Source organism: Danio aesculapii, chromosome 21 (genome assembly GCF_903798145.1).
Source record: "Danio aesculapii chromosome 21, fDanAes4.1, whole genome shotgun sequence".
Taxonomy (NCBI): Eukaryota; Metazoa; Chordata; class Actinopteri; order Cypriniformes; family Danionidae; genus Danio; species Danio aesculapii.
Window position 1 is genome coordinate 30,391,665 of NC_079455.1, and position 21,804 is coordinate 30,413,468.

General features: G+C 36.0%; 1 protein-coding gene across 2 annotated transcripts in view; it reads left to right on the forward strand.

Moving 5' to 3' along the window:
• The first annotated feature begins 9,724 nt into the window (after positions 1 to 9,724).
• Positions 9,725 to 21,804, forward strand: part of ulk1b (unc-51 like autophagy activating kinase 1) — a 42,168-nt gene continuing 30,088 nt past the window's right edge. For both annotated transcript variants that reach the window (XM_056445932.1, XM_056445933.1), the window contains exons 1-5: positions 9,725 to 10,337; positions 10,760 to 10,852; positions 10,953 to 10,994; positions 17,383 to 17,415; positions 17,858 to 17,894. In XM_056445932.1, the coding sequence (XP_056301907.1) occupies positions 10,248 to 10,337; positions 10,760 to 10,852; positions 10,953 to 10,994; positions 17,383 to 17,415; positions 17,858 to 17,894 (295 nt within the window). In that variant the 5' untranslated portion in view covers positions 9,725 to 10,247. The remainder of the gene's footprint in view (positions 10,338 to 10,759; positions 10,853 to 10,952; positions 10,995 to 17,382; positions 17,416 to 17,857; positions 17,895 to 21,804) is intronic.

The following is a 21,804-nucleotide window of genomic DNA, read 5'->3' on the forward strand; positions in this document are numbered from 1 at the left end:
TGATATATACATATATTGATATATATATATATACATACACAATGTGATTTGCTGACTAACTAAAAAACGAATTCAGGAGCGGGATTCTGCCGCCGTTTTTATATCAAATTTAAAGGGGACTGAGGCGATCATTTAGTAGTGTACAGGTAATCGCAAAGGTGTTAGGGGGGCTGAATGAAAATATAGGAGGGCTAAAGCGACGCCCATGCGGTTTTATAATTTTACTTGAACGTTTCAGCGAGACTTCATTCAGCTGATTTGTTGTGATCTTCGAAAAACTCAAATACTCAATAGTCAAAAATTAGGGAAGTCTAATCACCAAAACAAGTGAGTATACCGAGAGTATGATCCTCAGAAGTCGTAATACCCAAACAGCTCGTGGAAAAAAGTAGGCATACTGAGTATACGTGCGTATAGCAAGGACTACACCACTGTTGTGCATGGTTTTGTGGTCTAGTATTAGCAAGCAGCAAATTAGAAAATTGAAATCGGCAAACCTGTTACTGTCAGCCCTGTTACTTCACAAGCCATTGTCTTTGGTTTTTTTACAGTTTGTAAAGACGACAGATTTCGTTATGATGTCCTTACTGTTATTCTGGTCAAAGTTTTGGTCAATGTCACTGTGTTCAAAACAATTGTAAAATATATTTCAAACGGGCCTTCCAGTGTTATGCATAGCCTACGTTAGTTTAACTGTAGTCTCTGCCTTTTGTAAGAAAAAAATTATTTTAATTCTCTAGTAAACAAATAAAATTCTTCTACCTGACGTGAATCGTGATCACCCTCCAAAATTAGACCGTTATTTGTCACATGAATGCTTGTTGCTGCAGCTGGGATAATTAAAACGTTATTTAATTATAACGTTTTAATTAATGTTTTTATTAGCACGTAACGTTAGATTTCTTTTTTAATAAAAAAAGCCTTGGTTGGCATAGCACAGTGTCTTTCTTGACATTAAGCTGTCTTCGTTATAACGTTATATAAACTTATTCAAACTAGATTTCGTGGAATAACCCGTGTTCTTTCGTTATTTTGTGCCGGTCTTTTACTGTAAAATCAACAATATGGAAACAAACTGTCGCCTTGGTAACGTGCCCACTCCCGCAAAGAATGGAAAAAGCGCTTGAGGTTGTATTCTTGTGCGTGAGATATGTTTAAAAGTGTTGAAAGCTAAACCAGTAACGTTAACTGTACATTACATGTCAAAAAAGTTAGCTGGTGATAACAGAAAAAAGTTTGAGCGGCAAAATGTTCCATTAAAGGTTCCAGCTGCTAATTAGTGGCTGCTGCTCAGAGAGCTCCAGTGCCCGCCAGTGACAGCAGGTAAGCAGAGTGGTCATGTAGGCTACTTTAGTAGTGGCTGAAACTGCATTTATTCAGCCCCGGGGACTGAATGTGCTGTAATTCTGTGAAATACTGCCTTAAATTTCAGAGGGGTTTAGCTTTTATGCTTCCTTTGAAGGTAAAAACATGTTCAGGCCATGCTTGAGTGCACTCAAGTGGTGTCCAACGGGCAGATGTACTTTAGTAGCCTGTAGCCAACAAACTAAAAAAATCATGTAGCTGGATTATGACGAATTGTCAAAGTTCAATCTATTTTAGTGAGCCAAATGTAATTCAAAGAAATTACGCTAAATGCATTCTGAGAAATAGCTAGTGTTTTTTTTAGAAGGTTAATTAATTTACGTTACTGACCTTACCTTATCTGTCTGTCAATACTAAAAATGTTGGGTTTTTGCAATCCAATGTTGGGTCAAGTATGGACAAACCCAACATTTAAAATGTTAAAAAAGTGTAATTTTAAGTTTAATTTTTTTTTTTTATCCCAACATTTATTTACATTTGTATTTACTGCTTTTAAATATGGCATCAATATTGATATCTATCTAAAATAAACACATATTTCAATTTTAGTTCTTGCTCTAAATTTAAAAAAGCAACAGCGTTTACCACTTTGTAATGTTGTCATTCCTTTTCACAACACTTAAAAGACGTTTAGGGACTGAAGACACCAAGTGATGAAGTATTTTAGGTGTAATTTTGACCCATTCTTCCTGCAAACAAGTCTTAATGTGGGCAACAGTACAGGGTCTTCGTGGTCTCATTTTGCGCTTCAAAATGCGCCACACATTTTCTATTAGAGACAGGTCGGGACTGCAGACAGGCCAGTCAATTACTTGTATCCTCTTCCTCCCCAGCCTCCCCAATCTCTATGTACTTTTCAGCATTAATGGTGCCATCACAGAAGGGCAATTTACCTTTGCCAAGTGCACTGACACAACCCCAGACCATGACAGACCCTGGGTTTTGAACTTGTTGCTGGTAACAGCCTGGATGATTCTTTCCGTCTTTGGTCTGGAGCAAACGCCGTCCATTTCTCCCAAAAAATATCTAAAAATTCTGATTCATCTGACTACAGTACACGTTTGTACACGTGGGATGGTCCATCCCAGATGCCTCCAAGCCCAAAGAAGTTGACTGGACTTTGCACACTGTTAACATAGGGCTTCCTTTTGGCACAGTACAGTTTTAACTGGCATTTATAGATACACATATTGTGGTACTTAACAAAGGTTTGCTAAAGTAGTCGTGAGCTCATGTGGTGATATCGCTTATAGATGAATAACGATTCTTGATGCAGCGCCGCCTGAGGGATCGGAGATCATGATAGTACAGCTTAGGCTTGCTCCCTTGTTCTTTATACACTGAAATTCCTCCAGATTCCTTCAATCTTTTAATTGTGTAATGCACTTTGGTATGTGAAATACCCAAATGTCTTCCTATCTTCCTTTGAGGAGCATTGTTTTAAAGAGCCCTTATTTTGCATTAAAAAAGGTCATATTTTGGTTTTAGGGGTCTCCAACAACATGCTGATATGCGTGCAAGAACAAAAAAACACTTTCTTTGTCTTATAATATGCGTTTATTTTTTACCTAATTATCTCAACGACTCCCATATGAATCGTTCAGCTATTCATTTGTTCCCAAACTCCTCCTTTGCGCAAAGTTAATCTGCGGTGATTGGTCCGATGACCCAGTCTGTTGCAATTGGTCGACTGCTTTCAGCACGAGACAGAGAGAAAAGCCCACCACAGTTATGAAATAGCAGCCAGAGAGTATGTAAGAGCCCAATGCAGGAATGCAATAAATCAATGCATTTAAACACCAGCATATTGCTCTACTCTTAAACCTAACCCCAAGTAATAACAACGACACACATTCAGTATTAATTCACAGAGTGGCAAAAGTTGAACTATTGTGAAAATTGACTACGCCACATGTGTGTAGGAACGGCTGATGGTGGCCATAGCGAAGGCAAACAGCAGAGGATCGCCAGTTCAGAAACGCACTTAAAATTGTTAAAGGAAGAAGCACGCGTCACGTTTTTAAAGTGGTTTTGGACGCGATATGTGAACAGCCCCATACAGATTTAACCTGAGAAATACAGTACAAGCACTGATCTATAATAAATAGGTGATTACAAGCCGCGCGGGGTGATTACAACTTATAACACACAATTAGACACATAATTTGCAAACTACACAAAACGAGGCAACAATTTTAATGACACTTACATGTTATGATCCGAAGGAAGAAGAAACTGGTCCATATGAACTGTAAAAGTTACTGACAAAGCCCCATAGTCTCTGCTGCTTCTTCAATAGCAAACGGCCGACGAATCCCATGTTGTAGCGTAGGTTATTGTATCAAAAATCTGAGAAATTACAGGAACAAACACAGCACTAGGTTGACTACACTGTATTATTGTTGTTAAAATGAACTTTAACCCTTTATTCCCCGCAGCCGAATCTCCATCTGTCAGTGATCGTCATCTTCGCGTCATGATCAATCCCATGATCCCCCGCACCTCCGCTAGCATGTGCACATTTTAACGGAACTTGAAGTACATATTTGGTGATGTACCGTATCGACATCGATGCGATCAAACGAAAGATCCGAACCAACTCGATTTGTTTATTCGACACTGAGTCAAATATTTCACTAAAGAATCTATAGTTTTAAACACGCTGCACTTTTAGAATTAAACCTCAGCTGGATGTTGTCATTCACTTAGAGCTGTGTTACACATTGCATGGAAGATCATTTTCAAAAACCCATAATAGGGGATCTTTAAACATTTCAATAATTTTCTCACATATTTATTGACAAACTGGAAATCCTCTGCCCATCTTTGCTCCTAAAGGACTAGACCTTTCTAAGATGTTGCTTTTGTACCAAATCATAATTACAATCACCTGTTGACATCACCTGTTTCAAAACACATAATTATTTAATCAATTTACCTGATTACTAGCCCTAAATTGCTCCTGTCGCAACTATTTTGGAATGTGTTGCAGGTCTTGAAAGGATGTATATTTACAAATGAAATTAAGTTAACCACACAAAACATAAAATATATTTGTGTATGTTTTGTAAATATATAGCATATAGCAAATATATTCATTCATATATCGCTTTGAGGTATCTGATTATCTATTTATCTAACTATCTATTTAGATGGCATTCATCCATCAAACAAAAATCCATTTTGTTAATTGTTTGCATATCAGTTTATTTGAATTCTACTTGAACTTATCATGTTTTTAAAACCATGCCTCATCATGTTTTTACACAGTAAAAAATCAAATAAAACAAATAACCATCTCTGCCAAGGCTGAACCGCCCCCTCCAAACCATTCCTCTAGTGGTTGTAGGCACATACTTTGAGTGTTTTGAACACATTGTATGACAGTCGTGAGCGGTACGAGTGTCACTCTTCCCTCACTGGAGCTGTAGGGTTTTGGATGGAACAAGAGCAGGGGAATCCACCAGATGCTTCAAGCAGAACCAATCCATTTCCTCCTGGGCCTTTGCAATTCACAAAGCTGCCGTACGCCAAGCCAAATGCGCACAGAGCCCGGGGGTCTGCGCTGGTATTGATAGTAATGATAGACCCTTTCATAAGGCGATCATGAACAGTCACCCACCTGCAAGTCTCAGTCTCCAACTGACAGTTTCTGATAACCCTTTGTCTTCGACACATACAAGGAGCAGTTGGTTGATGGTTTATTTGTCATAAGTTTAACTCCTCTGCACTTCCATTTGATGAGCTGGCAGGTGACTCATGTGAACACTATAGATTTACTGCTCGCAGGTCTTTCAGGTTGAAACGGTAGCTCTTTGATCTCCATCATGCACCTGCGACATGGCTTGCTTACAGCAGACAAGCAGCTCTGCCTGCTGGCCTCATTAACTCTAGAGAGATCTGACGTCTGTGGCGTCACAATTTACATCCAACCTTAATTTCCATCATCGTGTTCAGCAGAAGCAGTTTTTTCCCTCTAGTGCAAATCATGAAAGACTTTGACGAAACAAATTTGACTGGACTGGATCTCTAAATGAGAGCTGTTTTTCGAGTTCAGAAAGCAACAAGAGTGAACAGAACCAACATGAAAGAGCAATTTGATGGCTTTCACCGTCATCTGTACTGCCGGCACCTTCCGTTCCACTTCATACTTCATAGAGCAAGGGGTGCGCTCAGTTTTTCAAGCCATTTTGACGAAATGGGTCACAACACAGAATGCTAAACGCTCTCAGCTGGATCTTCTAAATGATTCATCCTCACACTAATTCCAGCTGCCTCTGCATAGGTTGTCTTTAAAGGGATAGTTTACCCAAAACTAAAACGAAAACTCTGTCATCATTTACTCTCTCTTTAATTGTTTCAGACCTTCTGTTGAACATAAAATGTTGAAAAACCTGTAATCATTGACTTCCATTGTTTTGTTTTTCTGGAGCCAATGGTTATAGATAGTTAGCTTTCTTGAAAAAAAAAAAAAAAAAAAAAAAAAAAAAATATATATATATATATATATATTTGTTCAACAAGAAAGAAAATTCTAAAGGTTTGGAAGCGCTCGAGGGAGAGTAGATAATGAGTACATTTTCATTTGTGGGTGAACTGTCCCTTTAAGGCTCAGTGTCTTTTGTAAGTCTGCAGCGCCATCTCGGGGCACAATTTAAAACATTTTAACCCCAGACCTTGGTAATGTGAAATAATTTTTAGTTATTTTATAATTCTGCTAATTTATAATTTTATAATTTAGTATTTCACATAGATGTGATTATTGTTTTCCTAACAAAAAAGGCTTTAAAAAAACATTCCATTTGTTTAAAACTATGCTAAGTATTATTAATTATTGGGTTTGTCCTAATTAAATAAAAAATAGGGGAACAAGCATTAATAAACACAAAAATACCAGGTCTGATTTTAGGAATTCATAAGTGCCACTACACACAGGGTATAGTGTTTTACAGTTTAATTTTTTATTATTTATTTATTTATTTATTTATTTATTTATTTATTTATTTATTTATTTATTTATTTATTTATTTATTTTATACTATTTATTTATTATTCGCCAATTTAATTTTTTTTTTATTATTCATATTTTTCCCAAATGATGTTTAACAGAGCAAGGAAATTTTCACAGCATGTCTGATAATTTTTTTTTCTGGAGAAAGTCTTAAAGTCTTATTTGTTTTATTTCAGCTAGAATATAAGCCGTGTTACATTTAAAAAAAAAAAAAAAACATTTTAAGGTCAAAATTATTGACTAGTCCCTTTTATTTTTTTCAATAGTCTATGGAACAAACCATCGTTATACAATAATTTGCCTAATTACCCAAACCTTCCTAGTAAACCTAATTAACCCAGTTAAGACTTTAAATGTCACTTTAAGCTGTATAGAAGTGTCTTGAAAAATATCTAGCAAAATAATACGTAGGGTCATCATGGCAAAGATAAAATAAATCAGTTTTTAGAATAATATTACGAAATGTGTTGAAAACAATTTCTCTCCGTTGAACAGAAATTATGGGAAAAATAAACAGGGGGCTAATAATTCTGACTTCAACTATATATGTATATATATATAAAAATCTTAAAAGTTCAGTCTGTGGACTCAAATGTGAATGAAGATGATGATTTTTTTTTTATCTTGTTTTTGAGAATGGGTTTTTAACAAGAAAGTTATGTTTTTAACCAGGTAAAAATTATATAATCTGCTTTTTTTAGGGTCTCGGCTTGATTAATGCATCAATTATATATGCATTAATGTTTAGCATCTTTGACTTGAATATAAAGTTTACACAAATATATATATATATATATATATATATATATATATATATATATATATATATATATATATATATATATATATATATATATATATATATATATATATATATATATATATATGAGAAATATAAATAGGTTTTAGAAACTGCAACTGCAAAATAAATCACCTGTCTGATTTTTTGTGTTTTATTTGTGAGTTATTTCGCCTGCAGAGGTTCGGACAGTTCTAATGCTATTCCAAACTACTCCACGTGGTGGCATCTGAATACTACAAAATAGTATAATACAATACTACAAAAATTTCTACCTGCTGTTTGGAATTTTTTTAAATAAATTTTAATAGTTTCAAACTAATTTATTCACAGATGTCGAACTCATATAAAGTTTTTTTTTTAAATATATGTTGCCTACTTTACACTATATTTCTATTTTTTGTTTGTTTTATCTTTGTACCTTTCTGTATTGGAAATCTTTACAAAACTTCCGATTTAAATTGTCATTCCCAGTTGTATTATTTTAATATGTCTGTGTCACATATCTGTGGTTTTATTTTATTTTAATGCACATCACGCGTAACTGTGAAAAATAAAAAAGATTTGGTTAACCCTGACTGAATAAAGTTCAATAAAATTATTGCATCCCAACCCTGAAGTAAAAAAAAAAAAATAGTATATATTGTTTACATAAAAATATAGAGGCTAACATATTGAGTTACCTAATTTGATATGAGATTTATAATGTTCTTTTTTTTTATTTGCAAAAAAAGTTGACATGTTTGTATCCATATTGTATACAGTACAGAATATGAATTACATTGTCAATGAACAAAGATACAAAAGAGAGAAAGAACACGAAGTAAACTTGAGGGTATATAAGACCTTCAAGAATCATTTACAGTACATACATTAAAGTCATTACAAAATGAAATAGTTCTGTTTGCGTTCTTATTTTAAAGAAATTGTATTTAATTAATGACTAACTTCTTGCAAAAAAAACAGGAAAATATAGTTTGGTATTAGTAAATTTGCATTTGTGGATATGGAATTTACAAAGAAAATAAATTAAATTTATAACAAAAGAAGCATTTGTTTTTGTAGAGACAGATTCATAATAATCAGAAATAATATTTTTAAAAGTAACAGAAACACCTTGTTGTATATTATCATTAATAAATTATCCAATATGATCTAACATAAATACAATCCCAAAATAAAAGAAGAACAGTTTCTGTATGAAATTGTCAAAATTAACATTTTACATCAATATTAGATTTAAACTCTTTCATAAACTGTTTAATTGGATAAAGTCATTGATTTAAAAGATACTTCTTTGACCATATTTTTTCCCATTTCAAATCTCTCTCTTTATTATTCCAATAAGAGATTAAAGGAGGTTCTGTAACAAGCTATTCAATGAAAAGAGATCTTGATTTGTAATTTCTATCTTTTTTAAAAGAAAAACTAATTTTACCTGCAAACGTTTCTGTTGGATCAGAAAAACAACCTTTTTTTAGGAGGGGGATGAATGCTATTTTGAAGAGCATAGCAAGGATGTGCAATAATACATTGAAATGCATTTTCAAATAAAATACCAAATACATCGATTTCAAAAGTATCAAAATAAACTACAAAATACAGCAGCCACAAATGTATAAAAATAAAATACTGCATTATGTATTTTTGAAAATACTACAAATTATTTTGCAAGGGAGCATGAGATTTTTTCGCAAACCTTCAATCAATAGTCATATTGGATCAATCCCTTCCCCATTAAACTGATTTAGTAAACAATGTTTGATAACAACAAATCTTCTTTACCACTTCGTTCAACCGTAGGGGAGTTGTGGCCTAATGGTTAGTGAGTTGAACTTTTAACCCAAAGCTAATAAATTTAGCATTTTTTGTTCACATAATTTGCAAGATTTTTTAGCTCTTCTTTAACTGGAAGAGTCTCAGTTTACCCTCTTGAAGACACCATAAGTGTTTTATATTTCTAAAGTTTCTCTGCATTTCCTCTTGCAGCACTGAGACTGATGATGTGCTGAAGGCTCCTCATCCTGTTCTTAAGGAATGATATTTTCCATCTCATTTCTTAAGCAAAGATGCTGAATTGTACACTATAGCTATTATATATTTCTGATCTTAGCATTGCTCAGTTGCTATTTTCTATGATTGTTGTCTGAATATACCCACACCATTTGTCTGTTACTTTCTTTAAGCATAATTTTCACCCATACTCCAATCATTCACCACCTTCTTAAAAATAAATCAATTTTCTGTTCTCAATCTCAAGCTTAGGTAAATAACTGAGAACCATTCTTAGGTATACGTAATTAAAAATACGTATTTGAAATACATGTATCATAAATACTGCCCATCCGAGCATAGTAATTCCTGATGTTATAGCTCCTATAACAATGGCGATTTTTTTGGACTTGCTGGTATGTTATATTCTGAAATAAATTCAAAGTAATTGATTAAAAAACAATGTTTTTTATTATTTTCCTATTTGTTTTAATTTGTGTCACTGTGACGCGAACGTGACAGCGCTTCCCTGACGTCAACAATGAGCCTGGGTGAAATGTTTGCGCGCATGCGCAACACTGCAGCCCTCGACTAAATTGAGGTCTTTGTTGAGACCAATAGACAAATCTTGCTCGAGCTTTACTGATACCTCAGGGATATTTAGTGAAAAGACAACCGTGTTATGTACAGTCGTATACCAGTGGGCTTGATGTTATCACGAACGCGAGGATTTTAGCAGAGCTGACAACATCGGATGTACACAAACAAACCCATCGCTGTCGTTTTAAGGTGGTATTTTTAGCGTGACGATTTTATTTATTGAACATTTGAGACAATCGCTTTCGCCGACATGGGGATCTGTCATATTTAAAAGGAGTAGATCTCCTCTTCACATCCAGGATATCATGAAAGAGGAGAGCATTTGTATGGAAAGGCTGCCCATGGCACGCAGAAGTGGGGTTCAACTTTCCAGCTGCCTCGTCCAGACAGAGGAGAAGAGGGACGCAGAAAGACGATATTTGTGGGCCAGCTTTATTTCACATAAATAGTCCAACTGCAATATTTTGGATCAGGTCGGAGATGGAGACTGTCGGGAAATTCGAGTTCAGCAGGAAGGACCTCATAGGACACGGCGCCTTCGCAGTGGTTTTCAAAGGCAGACACCGAGAGGTGAGATACGTTAATAGTATCTGAAAAATAAATAAATAAATGTATTAAATTATTTTAATTTGCGTGTAGTGGTGCTATTGTGCGTTTTTAAGAAATTGGGTTTGTTTACAAACTGGTTGCAGAACTGACATTACCACCTTAAAGGCCTCAAGCACAACAGATGGAGGCGAGAACGAGAGATTAAAGCCCAGTAATATATAATAGAGATGTGGAAAGCTTTAAAAGCACATTATATAAATGTATCCAAGCCTTAAATGTGTCATTTCCGATTTATACATGAAAGTTAATGTGTAAAACTGTGAAACAATAGATTCGTGCACTCTGGCTGACCATAGACATGAACGGGCATGTCATTGTACATGCTTTATACAATATAAGCTACAAGGTGGTTATTTATAATCTCTTTATTTACATTTTTCCAGAAGCATGATTGGGAGGTTGCAGTCAAATGCATAAACAAGAAGAATTTGGCCAAATCTCAGACTCTTCTGGGCAAAGAGATCAAGATACTGAAGGTTAGTTTGGGTTTTAATGACCATGCATTGCATATTCAAAGCATGAAATTAAGTGTGTGCGCTTATAAATGTGCAAACAATTCTTATTTGTTATTTCTAGGAACTGAAACATGAAAACATCGTTGCATTGCACGACTTTCAGGTAGGTTGATTTGAATATAAAATTGTTTAGATGTTTGGATTAATATAAGTTGATATAGAACATATATTTTAATAGTAGTAATTATTTTTCTGATTATCAAGCATTAAAAAGGCTTCTGAGTATTGTTATGACTTTCTTTGCAGTGATTGGTTAAAAGCAGTCACATGTTCCTCTGTTGACATGACATGTGCACTTGTTTTTAATGGGTGTGCTGCAAAGCATTATGGGCATTGGAGTCTGGGTTAAACAATTGTGTCTTTTTACAACAGAGATGGAGATCGGTTTCATTTTGTTTTCTCACTTGATCCAGCATATAAGGTTCATTGCCACACAGTAAATGTTTTATTGCAATGGTGCGAGTGAAAGCTGTGAAGCTAGACTGTTAAATGGTGCCATTAAAGTCTTGACACGTTTTACAAACACCTGGGTTCTCGGTATTTGCTCTGTCCTTGGGGTCACCATGAGGTCAATATGTCAGGCGTGTTTTATTGGTTTAGGTTAAAGCCAGTTGGACTTCAGAAGGCATGTTGTATCTCCAACCATTAGTAAATCTAATTTAAAGCAGTGTTTGTTTTTGAATCAAACATGTAACCATATTAATTAGTTAAATTCCTTTTATAATTGGCACTCATTTATATTTCTAGATAGCAGCATCAACAACATTAGTCTTTAAACACCAGTTAATCCGGTTACAAAAAAAAACATTGTTCTTGCATGTGAGGGTGTGAAATGTAATTTGACTTTGGTCTATTTACTATACCACACCACTAAATGATTTCAATGCAATGTAATGCCGTTTTTTTTTTAGTTTGTATTCCCAGTTTGCACTGAGGTTGATTGATGTTGCTTTTGTCTCCTATCCGTTCATGGCAGTTTTGTGAAAGAAGGCTCACACTGTGGTGTTGCTTTCAGAAGGTACAGCTCAAGTGTCTCGGTTCACATACTTCTCTGATCTGACCTCCACTCACATCATTTGGATAGTCACACCACTTTCTGCTGTGGTGTTGACTGTCTGTGAATTGAATGGCGTTAAAGTTTGAGGAGTTATTCTTGCACTACCCTGAAGGGAACAGTCACAGTGAGCTTCTTGGCTCTTTGCCACATGTGACAAACTTGTGCTTGTTTGTGCAGGATAAACCTGGCAAGAGTTAATCTGGTCATCTCTCCCTTGAGAACAGAGAAACAAGCTTTCAGGCAGAGCTTATTTTTAGTGCTTCAGAGCTATTTGGTTATTAATATTAAAGATAAACATTGATATTCACTTCTTTATTCTTTCAATTAAAGTTTATTTTTATTATCATTATTTTTTCATTAATTGGATCTTTTCTCTTCTTAATTTGATTATTTTAGCATTCGTAGAACAATTCAATTTAAGCCCTGGTCAGATCACACAAATTTTAATGTCGATTACGTAAGTCACTATGTCAGATCTTGACTTGTCAAGGGTAACAAATGTGCCAGACTACAGGTTATTTCACGATCAGTCATCCCATGACGTCTACGATAATCATTATTTCCCAATACAGTCACAAGTGTTGCTATAACAATATTTCTTATCTCAGTTTAAATTTTTTTTTATCTTTTTGCAATCTCAGTAAACACTAATGCTTGCAGACAGCTAATACCTACATTAGTAAAGGGGATTCCTTACGACATGGATGGGATCAGACTTATGATTTCTTTTAATATTAAGATATTTTCTTTGTAATCTAAATGTAAATTTTCCTGCCATGGAAATTTGAATTTGCAGCGAGTGAGACAGAGAAAATAAAAGCACATCAGCACCAAGGAAAAATCAGATGCTCTAGACATATTCTTTAATATAATGACGTATTAAAAATGAGCAAATATATAACTGAGATTTGTGATATGATCACAGTGAAGCATTCATTAAAACCTTATTTTCCTCAGAGCAAACACATCATCCACCCATATATTTGAGTAGTGGAGAGGCACAAACAAAAAGATATTTGGTATATTTTTCTTGGAAAAAATATCTTTTTGAAACTAGTTTCATTTGCTATCATTTGTAACTTAGTTTTAATGTATCTTTTGTTGGTCAGTTATCTATAAACAAGAACAAGAAATAACATTTGAGGTCATGCACTTCAAAACAAGTCCGTTACAGGCGCCAAAACACGAATTGCCATGAGATTGTGTTGGTTTGTTAAATAAAATAATTTAATGTGAAATATGTACAGTTTCAGAGAAGCCTATATTAAACTGTTTTCACTATTAATGACAAATTTGAATAAGCAGGAAATGCTTTTGTGGTGTGTTCGCAGCACTGAAAATGTTCCCAGATTACCTCGGAAGAACAAACTCTGTTGGAAGGATGAGAGAACTCAGAAACCAGTTGTGATAATGAATAAGATAAAATTGCTTAAAACACTATTTTAAAAAAGGAAGTTAGTTTGCAAAAGCATAACCAATGATTGATCTGATCCACCCGTGACCCACCCATAAGTAAATATGCAGCCTATTTTTTGATTACCTGACCGGTGCATTAACGGCAGCACCCGCTGATATAATAGAGAAATGATGTGCTCCTATTGCACAGTGTCACCCACGTGATGTAACTCGATGTGAAGAACGAGAAAAAATGTAAACATGCTAGACTTTCTGCGATGGTGTTGTGAGGTGTCACAGGCTTGGTATCAGTTGTCATAAACTATGCCATATTACACGAGAAAAAACTTTTGAATCTTGTGACACGACATTCGTTTACGAATCACCACGACACCCTACGTCAAGGAAACTGTGACAAAATCGTGACAGACTCATGTAATCTGACTGGGTCTTTACAAAGGGTTCTTTAGTGAAAAAATATTTACTCTTAATAAAAGGGAACTTTAATGGCATTTAGAAATTTTATAATCATCTTTGGGTGCTTTATTTTAAGATTATAAAAGCTTTTCATGTCACAAAAGTTTTTTTATAGTGGGAAATAGTTTTTTAGATTATTTTAAATGTTCTTTACTCTAGGAAAAAGCCATTTGACTACATTCTTAAGACTATATAAACTCTTGTTTGGCATTTGATGTTCAAACATTCTTCAAACATTCACACATTCTTTCTTTTTCACAAGATTGATCTTTAACGTGCAAAATATTCTCTTTTTTTTCACACTTGGTGTTCTTTTAAGAAGCGTTCGCTGAAACGTCCTTGGCTAAACAAAAATTGGTCATTCTATGACTTCCGAACATTTATTTTTTATAAGTATAATGGCATAGCTGTGAAACTCCAGTTAAATGTGTGAATATACAGTACTTGATCTGAATAAGTACTTGAGCTCAATATTAGTGTGCAAACGATTACAGTTGCATTTGAAACGGAATGAGTAACAAGGTAAAATTGCATAAAACTCCTCTCCAGATCCAGTTTAGCAGGATCCCTGCTGTGTCTGTGGTTAAATTCAACATTAGCCGCTCTCACGGGCCTGCTGTGTTCATAAGCAAAGCTCACTTTATCACCCACATGAACATCAGTCATCTAGGCACCTTGCTGTCTGTGACCGTATGTTGGATTTTGGAAGTTCATTCGAGCGCTAGTTGTCATTAAACAGCGATGTTTGGTCTAGTTTCAGTATGACTACTGAGAGCAAAGCCAACTGAGGTCTATCTTCAGTGGCAGAAAGTAAAACTTCAGCAACGCTGACTCAGCAGCATTTGCCACTCACAGATCAGCCGATTCGCCTGATTGGTTGAAGCAGACACCAGAAGGGGGGAGGTCATCTGTTGCTTGGTGATAACGTCGTTCTAAGTGGGCTACTCTGTATTTTTTTCCAGAGGCCTTAGCTGTGAGCTTGAGAAATAACAGGATTATGGTGTTGTAAAAGCTGACCTGACAGCAAACACCAAACCTGTCCTGTGGGTCTGATAACTGTTGATAGGGTGGTTGCATGTTTAGTGCTTTTTGGAGAAGCCCATCTGGCATGGATTCAACAAGATATCATGCATTTGTTTTGTTTAGTCTGTCCTTATTTACTGAAGCCAGGTTTTTTATAGTCTTTGTGTGTGCATATGTGTTAATCATTGCCCTGTTGCCTACTGACATTACTGATTTATTGCTGTCTGGATGAGGAGCAGCAGGTTCAAAACCGTTTATAAAACAACATTTTTTATAGCTGCAAGCATCATTAGTATTATTGCTTATATTTAACCCTTGTTTATCCTTATAGACATCTTCATCTTTTTTATTTCTTGATAATTTTGTTTGAGTTAGTTTGTGAATTAAACTTGATGATAAAAATAGCTTGTATGCATGCAATGTGTTTGCCTTTATGATCATTGTTCATTAATCTTGAGCATTCACTAATGCAGCATTAGCCAATTTAGACAAATTAACAATTGAAACAATGAGCAATATGGACCAATAATTGGCAATATTGGAAGTTTTTGTGTATGAAAAAGTTACATGCATACAGACGACAGAAAAATCAAAGAAAATGATGGACATAATCACTCAAACTTAAAGGCATTGCTGCCTGCAAATATACTTTTAATGTAATTGTTTTAGGATAACATTGGTACAGTGATTATTGATGTCAAGCAAGTATAATTTCTGATGTTTTCTTTGAGTTGGTTAACACAAAACTGTTAAATTACAATATACAACCTTACCTTGTTCATCACAATATGTCTCAGGGTGTTTTTTTTGTTCTTACGATGCTATATACTACACTCTGGAAATCAGCCACAGTATCGTGGCTAGCAGCACTCCGATTTCACACCATCAGCAGTATCAGTGCTCTCTTGTGTTGAGTAAGCTTCAATGGTGTGTGCGCTGCTTTCAATAGAAATCTGTCACACCAGTGCACGGTTCACATGTTGAACTGTGAAAATGCCCAGTGAAGCCTGTAACCTTTGCTCTCCACCTGGCCTTTATTAGCCCATTATTACCAGTGCAGAAAAAACGCCATATGCTGATTAGAATCAGTTCACTGCATGTACAGTACAGACACACACACACGCGTATGCTGTTAATACAAGCTTCAATGCCCGCTGTAAACTCTACAAATATACACTTGTTATCAAAAATGTTTTTTTTAACAAGTTAAAAAGTCATGTCATAAACCGGGGATCCTCAACCTTTTTATCACTGTGGACCAGTCAACTAGGCATGGAACGATAAGTGTTTTCAAGGTGTAATGCGGTTTGGAAAAGTCAAGGTTTTAAAACTTAAAAAAATTTCTGCAATGCCGTACCTAAGGTATATGTACGTTTTTTTTTTTTTTTTTTTTTTTTTTTTTACGTTTTTTTAGGACAACAGTATGTCCAGCAGAAAATATTTACAAAAATGGTATTTCAAATTGTAAATGTGTGTTTTAGAAACAAATAAAGATGGCAGAAGTCATTATTGATTTGAATTAAATAGCCTGACATGTTTACTGCTCCAAAATATTTTAAATGTTTCTCAAAATAAAATACATAGTGTTCAAAGAGGAAAACATTTTTGTTTTTTACCCAGACATTTAAAAAGAACATAATTTAGAGACGTAATCACAATATCGTAAAACCGTGATGTTTTTTATCCAAGGTTATCATACCATCAGAAGTTTTATACCGACCCATGCCTACAGTCAACGCTTCAAAATTTTACCATGGCCTGTGTGGGTTGGGGGGCTGGGGGTTGTGGTTCTACATAGATTTCTAGGCGACCATCAACATTTTCTCAGAGGATGTCAAGTTGAAAAAACATTGCTATAACTCTAATACAAGTTTTATTTATGGAGAAAATAAAAAATATATATGTTTGTGTGAAGTAATTAGTCTATTAAAATGTGTATATTTCTTTAGTGCAGAGGGGGGTTTTAGGTGCTTGAGCACATGCTCTTTTTTTTTTTTTTTCTCTCTCTCTCTTGTAGAGAGAAATCCCTCATCCTCACCCGCATGCTGGATTCTCTTGATTTGTTGACAAATGCGTTGCGCATTCATTCCTTAGGAGTTTGTGGGTCCTTCATTGGGCCTTTTTCCCTATGCAAAGAAACTTTCCAAAGACGTCTGTTTTTTTTACTAGTTTTGTTGCTTGTGGGTTCAATTTTGGCTCTCAAGTGTCCGAGATGTAGCCGAGAAAATACGGTCATTTTTCAAAATAAAAGATTTTTCAAAATAAAAGATCGCTCAGACTCGGATAATAAATAAAACAGAAATAAATAATGATTTCTTGTTCAATTGATCCAAGGACCGATACCGGTTTGCGGCCTGAGGGTTGGGGACCACTGATATAAACAAATAAAAAACTATTTTGTTTTAACTGTAATAATAAATTACAAAATTAATACATTGAAAATAAATGCATTATTGTAAGCAGAAGAGACTTCTTTCAGAAACATTTAAAGCACATGTCTGTTCCAGTGTTAAATCTCATTACTCGTCTCTCTTTCTAGGAAACGGCTAGCTCCGTGTACCTTGTAATGGAGGTAAGTGGGCCTGTTTTTTCATTATTATTCAGACTTGTACCTGGTAATGCGTTCAATTAGCCATACCATGGAGTCAATGGAAAACATCAGCAGCCATTAATAACACAACAACCTTAGAAAGATATCAACTTAAATTTGGTTTGTTTCAACACGGTGAAGATTGCTTAAGTTGTTCCCGATTGTTCTGAAACTCTGCATGCTATACAGGCCACACCACCAGCTGTCAAAAAAACTCAAAGAAAGGCAGTGGGGCTGCTAGGAAGCTCCTCATGGGTGTACAAAGGGACATAATGGCCCTTCTTTTCTGAGTGGCTTGTTTTAATATGCATCTGAATGAAGCTTAGTTCACTGCAGATGATTCAGATGCGAATTGTCATGCGGCATTGTTTTGTGGTGCTCTTATTCAAAGTAAAAAAAATCTCTGTTCTTTCTTTAACTGCAGTACTGCAACGGGGGAGACCTGGCTGACTACTTGCACTGTAAGTGGGTTATCTCATCTATCATGCTTTGACCTCGTTTTTGGGTTGAGGTCATTTTTTTATGTGCTCTGTGAATTCTCACTGGTACATCTGGTTCTTTTAGTAAATTATATTTAGTTTTCTTTTAACTAACGGCTCATGAGTAATTAATGTATCATTATTTTGTGGTTTTGATTGAATTTGGTGACTTAAGAGCTTGTTTTTTGGCAAAGAATTAAAATGTTTAAAAGGTTGTTGCAACTTTTATCACAAAATTGCTAGCTTATATCTCTAACTTTAAAGGGGTTTTTCTCGTATGTGCCATGTCGCGGTAGCTTACTATGGCGAGGGAGGCGAGCACGAGTATTTACAGCTCTGTGCACATTCACTGTGTTTGCTGGATCAGTCTTTCACTGACACTTACAGCAGAATCCCCTATTTCATTGCGATTGAAAGAATGAAAGTAAACTCCATCTCTCTCTCTCTCTCTCTCTCTCTCTCTCTCTCTCTCTCTCTCTCTCTCTCTCTCTCTCTCTCTCTCACACTCTCTCTCTCTCTCTCTCTCTCTCTCTCTCTCTCTCACACTGTGGCTTATTTCACCTGCTGGCGTGACTTTTCCTCTCCTTTCGGCTGTTTTACAGCGATACTTCTGGATACAGACACGAGCGCGTGCCTGCAGAGTTTTCTCCACCGTGTCTATCATGGATTAGCTGTAATCGTCGCTGCCGTTTATCAGTGTCACTCATTTGTAAAGAGAGCAGCGTGCAAGAGCCAATCGCAGCCCTTTTTGTTGAGCTTGTGAGCAATCAAAGGGGTGTAAGAGAACTTGGTAGACAAGGATCACAAAGCGCGTGGGATATTTATATTTGTTTATATTATTTGCTATTAATGCTTGTGTTGTTTAAAGGTACAGTTTATATATCTGTCTGTTTGTATTAAATGACAAAATTGTATTACAAATAGTATATAAATATAAATATACATATACAGAATTGCTGCTGTGAAGAATATCTAAAACTGTATGGAAAGCATCGTCAATGCGCCGTGATGCACCGAGATATTGAATTGAACCGAATCGATGGCATGATAATCGTAATCGAACCGTGACACCAGTGTAGGTTCACAGCTCTAATGGAAGTCAGTGGCTGTTTTTCCAGCATTCTTCAGTATATCTTGCTTTGTGTTCAACAGAAGAAAGGAGCTCAAAGGTTTTGGGTGAACTATCCTTCTAAATTATAATCTCACAATTGTGAGGATTCTGTTTTATACTTTTATAAATTCCAACTTTTAACAATTCTAACTTTATTTCCTGCACTTTTTCCTCATAATTGAGATGTTTTATTACTCAAAATGGTTGGAGTGAGAACCTACACTGCTCTCACGGTTTGGTACAGTTATGATTATCATATCATCGATTCAGTTCAGTTATACGTCACAGTGCATTGATGATGCTTTCCATCCACAATTATACATTTTTTTTCACAACACAAGAATTCTTGAATTAAATTTTTTTTATATATTTATATTTGTACAATATATTATTTGTAATACAGTTTGGTCCCTTACAAGCAGTCAAATAAATGAACTCTACCTTTCATTTTAACTGCTCAAAGAAAACACTCTTTAAATGTTTCAAACAAAATTCAAATACAATCACAGAAGACAACATGAGCGTTTATAGCAAATAAACTAATGTAAATATTATTCCGTTTGCTTTTTGAGTGTTGTTGAGCGTGTTCTTATATCCTTATGATTGGTCGTTGTGTTCACACGCTTAAACGAAAGGGCTGCGATTGGCTCTAAAACTGTCAGCGATGTTTTCCGATGAGTGACACGGACACTGAAGAATGCGTGGTAACAGTCTATATGCGTGTAATAAAGTGCACATTGCGCAGCCATCACAGATGATACGTGATAGACACCGTGGAGAAAACTCACTCTACAGACACACTCATGTCAGGATCCAAAAGTATCGCTTTAAAAGTGTTAGGGGAGAGGAAACAATTACCTTACAAACCTGCCAGCTGTTTAAAGGTCCAAAGTGAGAGAGAGAGAAAAACTGAGACAAAGAGGCAGACTGAGAGAGAACAGTGAAATAATGTCTCCTGGTTCTGCCGTATCTCAGTGTCAGTGAAAAATTGTCCAGCAATCTCACATGCAGTGTCTGATTTTTAAGTCGAATAGTACCACGACGGAGCACATATGAGATAAATGATGTCAGTATGTAATAACTGGTGGTGATCTATTAATGAACCGATACCGAATTGTCCACGTCTCCATTGCAGTGCATCGAAGAAACTTTAATATTGACACCCCTACAAAATGGTGTAAACCTTTAATTCTGAGCCCAAAATTAAAATAAAAATCTGAATTTCAAGATAGTATTAATTGCTGCAAAAATAATTTACATTTAGTCATTTAGCAGACGCTTTTATCAAAGCGACTTACAAATGAGGACAAGAAAGCAGTTTACACAACTATAAGAGCAGCAGTGAACAAGTGCTATAGACAAGTTTCAGGTGTGTAAAGTCTAAGAAGCTGAGCATTAGTAATTTTTTTTTTTTTTTTTTTTGAGAGAGAGAGAGAGGGCACAGTTAGTGGTATAGCCAGAGAGGCAGTTAAGATTAGGAAGGAAAGTGGAGACTAAACAGTTGCGTTTTTAGTCGTTTCTTGAAGACAGCAAGTGACTCGGCTGTTCTGATGTAGTTAGGGAGTTCATTCCACCAACTGGGCAGATTGAATGTGAGAGTTCGGGAAAGTGATTTCTTCCCTCTGAGGGATGGAACAACGACGCGACGTTCATTCACAGAACGCAAGTTTCTGGAGGGTACATATCTGCAGAAGTGAGAGCAGATACGAAGGAGCAAAGCCAGAGGTCGCTTTGTAAGCAAACATCAGAGCTTTGAATTTGATGCGAGCAGCAACTGGCAGCCAGTGCAAACGGGTGAGTAGCGGAGTGACATGTGCTCTTTTGGGTTCATCAAAGACCACTCGTGCTGCTGCGTTCTGAAGCAGCTGAAGAGCTTTGATAGAATTAGCTGGAAGCCCGGCTAGTAGAGAGTTGCAATAGTCCAGTTTGGAGAGAACAAGAGCTTGAACAATGAGTTGAGCTGTATGTTCAGATAGGAAGGGTCGGACCTTTCTGATATTATAGAGTGCGAATCTGCAAGATCGAGCAGTTCTAGAAATGTGGTCAGAGAAGTTCAGTTGGTCATCAATCGTTACTCCAAGGCTTTTTACCATTTTGGATGCAGTAATGGTTGCCCCATCCATCTGGATTGAAAAGTTATGGTGTAGAGTCGGGATGGCAGAAACTTCAAGCATTTCCGTTTTCGCGAGGTTAAGCTGAAGATGATGATCTTTCATCCAGTGTGAAATGTCTGACAGGCAGGCTGAAATGCGAGCTGGAACCGAGGGATCATCAGGGTGAAAAGAGAGGTATAGCTGGGTATCATCAGCATAGCAGTGGTAGGAAAATCCATGTTTCTGGATGACTGTTCCTAAAGATGCCGTGTAGATAGAGAAGAGAAGTGGCCCAAGAACAGAGCCCTGAGGTACCCCAGTGTTTAAATGCTGAAGGTTGGACACCTCTCCCCTCCACGACACCCTGAATGACCTGTCCGAGAGGTAAGAACTGAACCATTGAATAACAGTGCCTGCGACGCCCAGTGACTCAAGCGTAGATAGCAGGATCTGGTGGTTTACAGTGTCAAAAGCAGCTGATAAATCCAGCAAGATGAGGACAGATGATTTAGAGTCTGCTTTAGCCAGTCTGAGATCCTCCACGACCGAGAGCAGGGCAGTCTCAGTTGAGTGGCCTTTCTTAAAGCCAGATTGCTTGTTGTCCATGAGGTTGTTTTGAGTAAGAAAGCCCAGGACCTGATTGAACACTACTTTCTCCAAAATCTTGGCCATGAATGGAAGCAGGGAT